The sequence below is a fragment of the Aegilops tauschii genome, chromosome 4, assembly GCF_002575655.3.
Source record: "Aegilops tauschii subsp. strangulata cultivar AL8/78 chromosome 4, Aet v6.0, whole genome shotgun sequence".
NCBI classification, from domain to species: Eukaryota; Viridiplantae; Streptophyta; class Magnoliopsida; order Poales; family Poaceae; genus Aegilops; species Aegilops tauschii.
In genome coordinates this window covers 472,152,736-472,161,564 of record NC_053038.3, presented here as the reverse complement: position 1 = coordinate 472,161,564, position 8,829 = coordinate 472,152,736, and the positions used below count along the sequence as shown (strand labels likewise).

Below are 8,829 nucleotides of genomic sequence, written 5' to 3'. Positions count from 1 at the left end.
GTGGCCCCACTCGTTAGGATGTCATCCAAGTAACGGTAAATGGGCTTTTACCCAACGGAATGCATCATTTGGGCATTTGCGAGGCCGGGGCCTAGTAAGGAGGGGAAAAGTGAGGAACGTGAAGGTGGCATAGCAAAACTGAGTAAAACTAAAAAATCAGAGGCACCAAAATAGAAAGCCCTAAATCCTATGTACGTGCTCCTCGATGATCACGTAGACACTTCTGAAATTGCTCATGGTCGTATGTTAATACTATTTGAGTCTATTTTAGTTACGATTTATCTTAAACTAGTACAATGCCCGTGCGTTGCCACGGGCCTTTAATTTTTTTTCTGATTGCATACATAAGCTATGCACTTCCAATTTCACATGTATAGAAAAAATTTACATTAACAATCAAAAAATGTACTTGGTGCAATGTATTTTCATTATTCCACTTCACTTACATCTCCTAAAATATCAGGAATATTGTCTTCAGCTTCCTTCGCACAGTACTTGAGCAATTATAGTAAAAAATCTTCGTTGACTTGTAACCATCCTGCATGAGTACTTCATACAGTTAGCATGAAGATTTCACATGAAAATGTAAGAACGTGCAAACATAGAGTACTCAACTTGTAAATTGGATGGACCAATTTTTTACCATTCCATAGAGCATATTAAAGTCAAAAACAAAATAACTCAACACATTAATGGAATAAATAAATATTTATTATCTCGATTATAATGATGATAAATAATTGTATGTATCTTGAATATAAAAATAGAATAGACAAAAATGAACAGCCTCCCGCAAAAAGGAAAAGCCACTCCTCGCCTTTCACCACACAAGCACATCACACATCCCTTATCCCCACCGCATAAGGCACAACATCAGCAACTCACATGGCGTAGTCTTCACCTTCTCTCCCTGCCACTGCGCCTCTTGTCCCGTCGCAACACGTCCCCCGGCTCCTCTCCCCACCAACCATCGCTTCCTTTCCCTGTCTATGGGTCGATCTGTAGCGTAGATAAGCGACAATTGCTGGCCTAAATTCTATTGTCTGCATGCAGTGGCTGATGGACCACGCCCGACCGAGGAAAGCAGCAAAGGGGCCATAGGTAACAGGCATCGACAACGTCGGTGGAACCAGAAACAATGCCATCAAACATGAGCGGCGACCTTGACCAAGCTCCATGTAGGTTAGTTCTTCCCCTTTCTTGTCATGTTTTGTCCCTGTTCTCAAATGAATTATTCATATATTCAACAAACGTAAAGAAAAATAATAATCTCACGTGTATCTATCAAATAAAAATTGTGCAGCAAACTTGCAGTGAACTTTGCTGATAGTGAATTTAATTGCTTATATGATGAATGCAGAAAGAATTTCTAAGAGATAGTAACAACTGACATGAAGTAAATCCGGTAGTTCATTGTTGATTAGAAATGTATGCTAATATGGCTCAGAGATGCAATAGAACAATGGAAGGGTTGCACTTGAAGATCAAATAGGACAACTCTGAGCAGTCTATGGTCACAAATTGTTTGGGCCCTAGATCTCAAGCATCAACTCTAACAGGAAGGGAATAAAGTGAACCAACTTCACAAGAAACAAAAATATTGGATTTCTATTTATATGATATGGGAGTAATAGACAATTGACATGTGGTAGATAAATGCATCTCCTCGTCATCTTTCTATTCCCCTCCCTATCTCACAATCGTTTCTTCCTCGTGTGTTTCTCATGGGGACAAGCATAATCATTGATATGAATAATCATTAAAATATCAAATTACTACAACCAACAACCCATCATCTGCTCCAAAATTGACCACAAGAAATAAACCAATTGCCAGAGACTGAAGTACAACCAAGGCTTCAGATTGCAAATAAAATTAAATTAAATGTGCTCCATTATTTTAGCTAAAATAACGGGAAACTGTATAATTAGTTTTTTTCGCATTGCCAGTGATGTATATGCTTGTAACATAATCACAGTCTCTTCAAAAATTAACATATCACTTCTCATTTTAGAAAGTTTTGAGTGTTACAGGCATATAAATATAAGACTTAACTCAATTGCCAATAATTTGAGCTTGACTGAACTAATGGATAGTGTGATGCATTCCCCAATCATTTGACTTTGAAATTTCAGAAATGGGAAGATTATAACTAACCAGTTGAAAGAAACTTCAGTCAAAGATGCCAGTACAACTCCACCGAAAAATGCTATGAAAGAACCTACTACCAGTAAATAAGGTGTCTGCAAGAACAAAACAACATAAGTATCTTTTTCTGCGTATTTCATTTGTCAGTGCGGACCACTTACGAAATCTTGAAATAAAATACCTGTGCAAGGAAGAAGACAGAGAGTAGACAAGGGCACCATGGTGTGCGTCAAGGAGACAACCACCTTTCCCAAACTCAGTTTCCTGTTTGTGTGTCTCGAGCCTTCAGGGACAATGTTCTTTTTCCTTCCTCATTTAGTGCCAATAGCAGGTGGGTTGGCGTTTGATTGATGTGCATCAGTTTCTTCTGGAAAAGCACATTGGCTCAGCTTCAGCTTCACATGTAGTTAAGTGAAGAAGAAGAAGAAACGATAACACGCGGTATATATGTCCATACGTTAGTCAGTCAAAGTAATCTTTTTGAAAGTTTTGTTCAGCTATTGAATTTATAAGTCGAACATATATTATAACACTAAAAGCCTCTTCTGCTGCTCCATCAATAATAGTCCAGAAATAGCAAGCAAGTGAACAAAATACAGTGATGTGTGTGTAGATTGTCAGGATTCATCATTGCACATCATTTTTCTCTGGATACTACATATGCAAGCACATGATATTGATATGCCAACATTTCTGAATAAGCGCCATATTTTCAGCTTGCTAAAACTCAAAAAATACATAAGCTCGGAAAATGCATGAAGGAAAGAAAACTCAGAAAATACAGAAGTTCTAAAACATGCAGACTTGTTCATACTAAATCAGTACCCACCTTTACCCATCAATACTACTTGTTTATTTTGACGAACTGTCAAACCTGTAAGGAATTTGTTTACTTCTATAAATTACAGAAATAACATTATGAAAGATGCATTTAGGTATAGAGTTATAGGTAACTAACATGAATTGGATCTTGTAGGCCCCTGTTACCTGTATATATCTGTCTCAAGTCTTAACAGCTCCAGCTCTTAGACAAACATAAAAAGAATGTTAAATTCAAATGCCTTAAAAAACCACATGAATGAAATTTTGTATCGACGTGAACAACTATCAAGTCACACACCAAAAACGTCTATTACAGGATAGGAATTTTGTTGCTTCCCTCCAACCCCAATTGTAATCAAATTTTGACAAAAGAATGAATTACCACAGTGATCAATCACCTGAAGGACTTGAAATCACAGTGATCAATCCACATTCTTCCTCAGGTCTTTTGCTTTGAAACCGGGTTTGCCATGCTGCTTACAAAAGAGAAATGCTAGAAGCAGAAACTTCAGGTCTCTAGCAAGTCCAAAGTCAAACAAATTCAGAAGTTACTTCCAGTTCATTTCACTAACTAAACCAAAACTAATCAAGGCAACTCACATGTGGGGAAATCCTCAAATTTTTGCAGTCCCAACTTAGAACTGAGAGAACTAAGTGAAAGTAGCACCTTTCTTCTACGCACCGCAATGGTCCTGTATGAAAGAAAAATAAGAGTGTCACTTGGCTTCACCATGTACCTATATTTTGTTAGCCCCGCGACGCAAGTTGAGAGGTGAGAGGTGATTCATTTTTCAAGAGAATTAGTCAAACTCTAATATCTTCACCATGTACTGAACTTTGTCGAGATGAGATGATTCAGTTGCCTAGTTTACAAAGGTTAGATGAGCTGATTTGATCAATTTTCCACTTAAACTAAATATCATTAAACTTCCGTTCAACTAAGCAGGGTGACATTCTGGGAGGCGTGGTGAACTTTTCTTCAGAGGTAGTTTTATGTTTCTTGCTTTTCACCTCTGCATTTTGGGCACCACCCAAATATATTTAACAAGAAAATACTTACAGTACTAAACCTGACCATTCCTTGAGAATACACAACAGGAATCATCAATATTTTCAACAACGGTCTGGTTGCCTCTAATGGGAACCATGCATGTTGAGTTTCCTTCTTCTAGGGGCCCAAGATTAGGTGCCTGCAAAATAAGTCCCAAACTAAGGTACAGTACGGAAACAAAATATCCAAAATCATATTAAAAAATATGCTATAAAGCAGCGAATGCGAACACTCTGTTCTACCCTTTTCGTAATCAAGAAAAGCACCAACAGAGCACGAAGCCAAGTAATGCATAGCAGATGAGTACGTGGTCCTAGAAATGACAATACCTTTACAATTTAAAATCAAAGATATCAAGAACGTGTTCTGTCTACAAGTACATATGCACTTTAATTGCTTACTTCTAGGCTTCAGCATGTAATCTATTTCCAGGAACCTCGTTCAGCTAGCAAGATTTTTCACACGATATTATTTTTTATAACCATATAGACTCAGTAACAATCAAAGTCAAAGAATGGTTGCCTGTGGTGGACAATCACAGTAACAAGATTTCTAGACTCAGTAACAATATTGTCAAGCATCCGAGTATCTTTGTTTTGATAATCAGGATACATGTGGTGGATAAACAGGTGCAGGGGCTCATTATTTAGGTGAGTGCAGATTTTCAAGTATCAGCACAAGAAACTCTTCTGTTGTAATACACTCTAGCTATGCCTGAAACAAATAGGATTATTGGAATGGTTTGCTCAACAAATTGTTACCCGAGTATTCACCTTTGTCTATTTTGAACAAATAGGTTGGATAGATTAGTTAGTATTGCGTGAATGAAAATAAGATCACATGTGAAGAAAATAATATTCAAACCTTCTTTCTCCGACACTATGAGAAATTTAGCTCTCTGACATATATAGATGAATGCATTATGAGAAAGTTTATCCCAACCATGAGAGATTGAGATTTACTCGATAGGATAGCTAAAACTTATAAGCAACCATTTTAGAAATGTAATAAAGACCTAAAGTGCACTCTCAAGTTACCTTTACCATAGTTTCTACAGAGGCCAATCCAATACCTCCCTGAATTGTTTAGCCCAGCACTGCTGGCCTCTTTTCCTTCATCCATATCACCCTGCAATGTAGGAAACTCCACTGAAATATTAAGATGTAAATGAAAATCAGAATTCAAGCAGTTAGAATTTAGTAATGAACAATTAGGGTACTGCATAATATATTGCAATAGCTCATTAGGGTTAGGCCTCCGCAGTGAAGATGTCTCAGACAGTTACTCAAAGTGGCTATCAACCATGAATAAAATCGTTTCTCGCTTCATGGGCCAACTCTTACCAGAAACAGTGTGTGCTTCTGATTTCGGCGTGCAGAACACTACAGGCCGCGTGTCAGTTTATTGCTTGCTGAACATACCACCCAAAAATGACTCCACTACAAAAATGACTTCAACGGTGCTACCACCCATCTCTCTCACCATCATATCAGGCAGGCAGGCGGGCAGGCAGTCTACAGACTCATCTCTTTCCACTACTGTTCTAGCCGGCATGCAGCAAACATTTCATTTCCCTGTCTAATTTTGGGAATTTTAGGTCTACCACTCTTGTGCACCATACTGACAAAATAGAAGACAAAAAACGTCCTGGCAATTTTTCACCTTGAATGCTAATCATGTTTTACAAATGCAATTATGTTTTGGAGCAGAAATATTGCATGTTTGGGAATTGATTAGTGGTAAGTAAGAGAAGAGGTTAATTATTATTACCGCGAGGACTTTCTTGTACTCGGAGATGATGAAGTGGACGTAGTCGTGGATCTTGAACTGCTGGGACCTAGCGGAGAAGGGCACTAGGTAGTAGTTGTTGACGAAGTCGTTGCCGCCAAGCGTGATGAGCACCAGCGACTGGCTCACGCGCTCCCTCGCCGCGTCCTCGCCGACGTACGCCGCTAGCCTCTGCTGGTAGTCCTGGAAGTTCTGCAGCTGCTGGACGATCCTGATGATGTTCACCTGCACACGCACACATACAACATTATTGTCATCTCCATTGCATTATTGTAGATACGTATACATGATTCGAGCATGTGTGTGTGCGTGCGCGTGGAGCTTACGAATTGCACGCCTGTGTCGTTGAGGATGCCGACGCCGGTGGATGCGAAGTTGGCGCTGACGAGCAGGTTCTCGCCGCGCATGTAGGGGCTTAGGTACGGCAGCGCGGGCTCTGCCCCGAGGTACTCGCCTGATCAAACATGTGGCAATGTCAAGAACTACTCTCCCAACCGAAAGAGAAATGGTGCAGCGGGGAGGATAACGTAGTGCAGGGCCGGTCCAGAGATTTCAGGGGCCCGGGGCTAGGTAACACAAAGGGGCCCTAATGCCACATAAAATATGAGCATTCATATTACCATTTTCTTGCCAAAAGATACTCGGTACACTGTAACCTATGTTGCAAACATGTGACCTATCGAAAAAACAGGATCATAAACAGTAAAGGTAAAAGTTGCTCGCTCTTGTGATCTTGTCATCGACACTTATATTTCGAATATTAGGTAAACAAGGTACACTTTCATGCCCACTCAAATTGTTATCATCCTAAAATTTTCACTTGTTTTTTTTAACATTAACTAAAGCTAATTCTGGTTTTTTAACATTAACTAAAGCTAATTCCTCGTAATTCGAAGCAGTTGTATCTATTCTAAAAACTGTCAAATTAGGAGCAGTCTTGCTAATTACTGGAGCAAGGCATGGAAGTAGCAAACAACACATATGACAGATGAAATTATGAACACTACTGATTAAATAAAAAATGCAAAGCAAGGCAGGGAACAAGGTACCTGATCTGTACTCACGTGGATGGCTAGAAAATTAGAAATTGCAAGATCTTGTTGCTGCTTACAAGTCACCAACAAAAATCCATGTTCCTCTTTTTAAATCCCAATGAACACGATTAATCAATCGGACAGCGAGACAGACAGATGTAGGAGGATGACCAGCACGAACGAACGAATGATTTGAGAAGCCTGTAAAAGGAGGAACGGGATATGCACTACATAGGAAGTACAGTAGATGGGAATCTGTAAAACGCATTACAGCCAAAACTCACAATTAGAGGAAGCAGACGCGAAGAGATGGAATAGAATCCAAGGAAACTGCGCGCGGCGTGCTGCCGTACTGCATGCGCCAAAGCTGAGAAATAATCGATCCATCACGAGGTCCTCGGCCAAGCGGCGGGGTCGTCGGCCAAGCGGCGACGGACGGAGTCCACGAGGCCCTCGCCTCGGCGCGCGTGGTAGGTTCCTGGAGGCGATCGATCACGACCGCAGGGCGCCGTACGCTTCGTCGCCGGTGACAAGCTTGGAGGGAAGAGAGGGATGGAGCGGCGGCGGCGGCGGGATGGATCTGCGGTGGCGAAGGGATGGAGGGCGGCGGCGAAGGGATCTGGTGTGCGAGTCGTGCGTGCGACTGGTCGCTCGAGGGCAGGAGGCCTCGCTCGTGCGATTCGTTCTCGGGTTTTTTCCGCAGGTTTTTTTATCGCTGGTTAATTTTCGTAGATTTTTTCTTCGTCGCTTGTCTCGGGCGCGATCGGTGGTTACAAAATGAAAAGCGCGGGGGCTGGTGGAGGACTCGGTACGTGGTTTTTTCGGTTCATAGCGGGTCAGCGTGAGGTGGGAGGAGGTACCAAAAAGGTACCAAAATAAACCGAGTGAGGTGGGACGAAAATAAACCTGGAACGGAGACTACCAACTGAGACATTAGGAGTAGAGATTTATAATAGTGAGACTCAAGCTTCCATAGCGATTCGGTACCCTTAGCCACCCTATTGGATCTTCAATGCTCCAGATTTACGTTTATGAACCACCATCGACCCAATGCTTATTTGGCCCTCGTTCACCTCGTTAGCCGACCTAAGCAGGCCGGATGAACGTCAAAAGGTACGCTGCTCCGAACACTTACGTCAATGATTTTTGCACGTCAACGCCCATGTGAACGCTCGGTTTGGCCGGCCCATTAAGCACCCTTCGACCGCTCACTCGCTTGATCACTAAACCAGCTCGCTCGCTCGCTCGTTTGATCGCTAGACCGGCTCGCTCGCTCGCTTGATCTGTAGACAAATTTGCTTGCTCACTTTCTATTGGTTCAGAGAAACCAGACCAAGTTCCGGTTTTTATGGGCTAAAAAACATAGATGAAAAAATGTTTGTTGATTGGAAAAAAGTTCATCATGTGAAAGAGTTCACAAATTTGAAAAATAATTTCGTGGATAGGAAAATAGTTTGTGAATTTCGAAAAAATTCATGAATTTTGGAAATGTCAATTAGTTTTTAAAAATTATTTTTTTTATTTTTTTCAAGAATTTAGAAAAATGTTTCCGAATTATTTTTTTCAATTAGTTCATGAATTTGAAAATATTTCTGAATTTGAAAAAGGTTCAGGAATAAAAATAAAAAAATGATAATAAAAAAAATCTGAAAAAAGTAAAAGGAAAATAGGAAAAAAACAGGAAGAAAAAACTAAAGAGACTAAAGAGAAAAAAGAAGAAGAAACTCAAAAAAACACAGGCACAATCTTCTGGAATGTTCACAAAACCTTTTTTTAGAAACACCTGTAATTTTATGCATACTCATAACAATTAAAGGTACACTGAGTTGGATCTAAGATCCAAGAAAATACAAAGTAACTCCTATGACTAAGTATTACAATGACACCTCTTGAAAACACCTTCTTTGCGGTAACAATCTTTGCTTGAAGAAATACTTTAAAGACTTCGGTAAAGATGCTGCAATTGGACTGGAGCAACGATTTTGT

At 40.3% G+C, this 8,829-nt stretch overlaps 1 protein-coding gene across 39 annotated transcripts; it reads right to left on the bottom strand.

The window, feature by feature from the left end:
* Window positions 1–352: 352 nt before the first annotated feature.
* Window positions 353–7,529, bottom strand: LOC109772140 (GDSL esterase/lipase LTL1). 39 transcript variants are annotated; one of them, XM_073497008.1, is made up of 14 exons: window positions 7,128–7,520; window positions 6,859–6,912; window positions 6,136–6,263; window positions 5,792–6,034; window positions 5,059–5,149; window positions 4,041–4,160; window positions 3,571–3,662; window positions 3,369–3,443; window positions 3,107–3,172; window positions 2,978–3,022; window positions 2,330–2,515; window positions 2,158–2,243; window positions 886–1,216; window positions 353–538 (listed from the first exon to the last, which is right to left on the bottom strand). In XM_073497008.1, the coding sequence occupies exons 3-6, from the start codon at window positions 6,214–6,216 to the stop codon at window positions 4,153–4,155; spliced, it is 423 nt and encodes a 140-aa protein (XP_073353109.1). In that variant the 5' UTR covers window positions 6,217–6,263; window positions 6,859–6,912; window positions 7,128–7,520; the 3' UTR covers window positions 353–538; window positions 886–1,216; window positions 2,158–2,243; window positions 2,330–2,515; window positions 2,978–3,022; window positions 3,107–3,172; window positions 3,369–3,443; window positions 3,571–3,662; window positions 4,041–4,152. The 39 variants fall into 39 exon arrangements, with proteins under 39 accessions (XP_073353109.1, XP_073353106.1, XP_073353110.1 ...); XM_073497005.1 differs by having other exon boundaries at window positions 3,369–3,486; window positions 4,046–4,160; window positions 6,859–7,525; XM_073497009.1 differs by lacking the exon at window positions 2,978–3,022 and having other exon boundaries at window positions 3,369–3,486; window positions 4,031–4,160; window positions 7,128–7,496.
* Window positions 7,530–8,829: the final 1,300 nt, after the last annotated feature.

Excerpts from the sequence above, each read along its gene's own strand:
- LOC109772140 (XM_073496975.1), bottom strand. The coding sequence starts at position 7,230 with ATGGATCGATTATTTCTCAGCTTTGGCGCATGCAGTACGGCAGCACGC. Across the intron at positions 6,264-7,127 it reads CGCGTCTGCTTCCTCTAATT|GCGAGTACCTCGGGGCAGAG; the intron begins GTGAGTTTTGGC and ends ATGTTTGATCAG. Across the intron at positions 5,150-5,791 it reads AGTACAAGAAAGTCCTCGCG|GGTGATATGGATGAAGGAAA; the intron begins GTAATAATAATT and ends CCTACATTGCAG.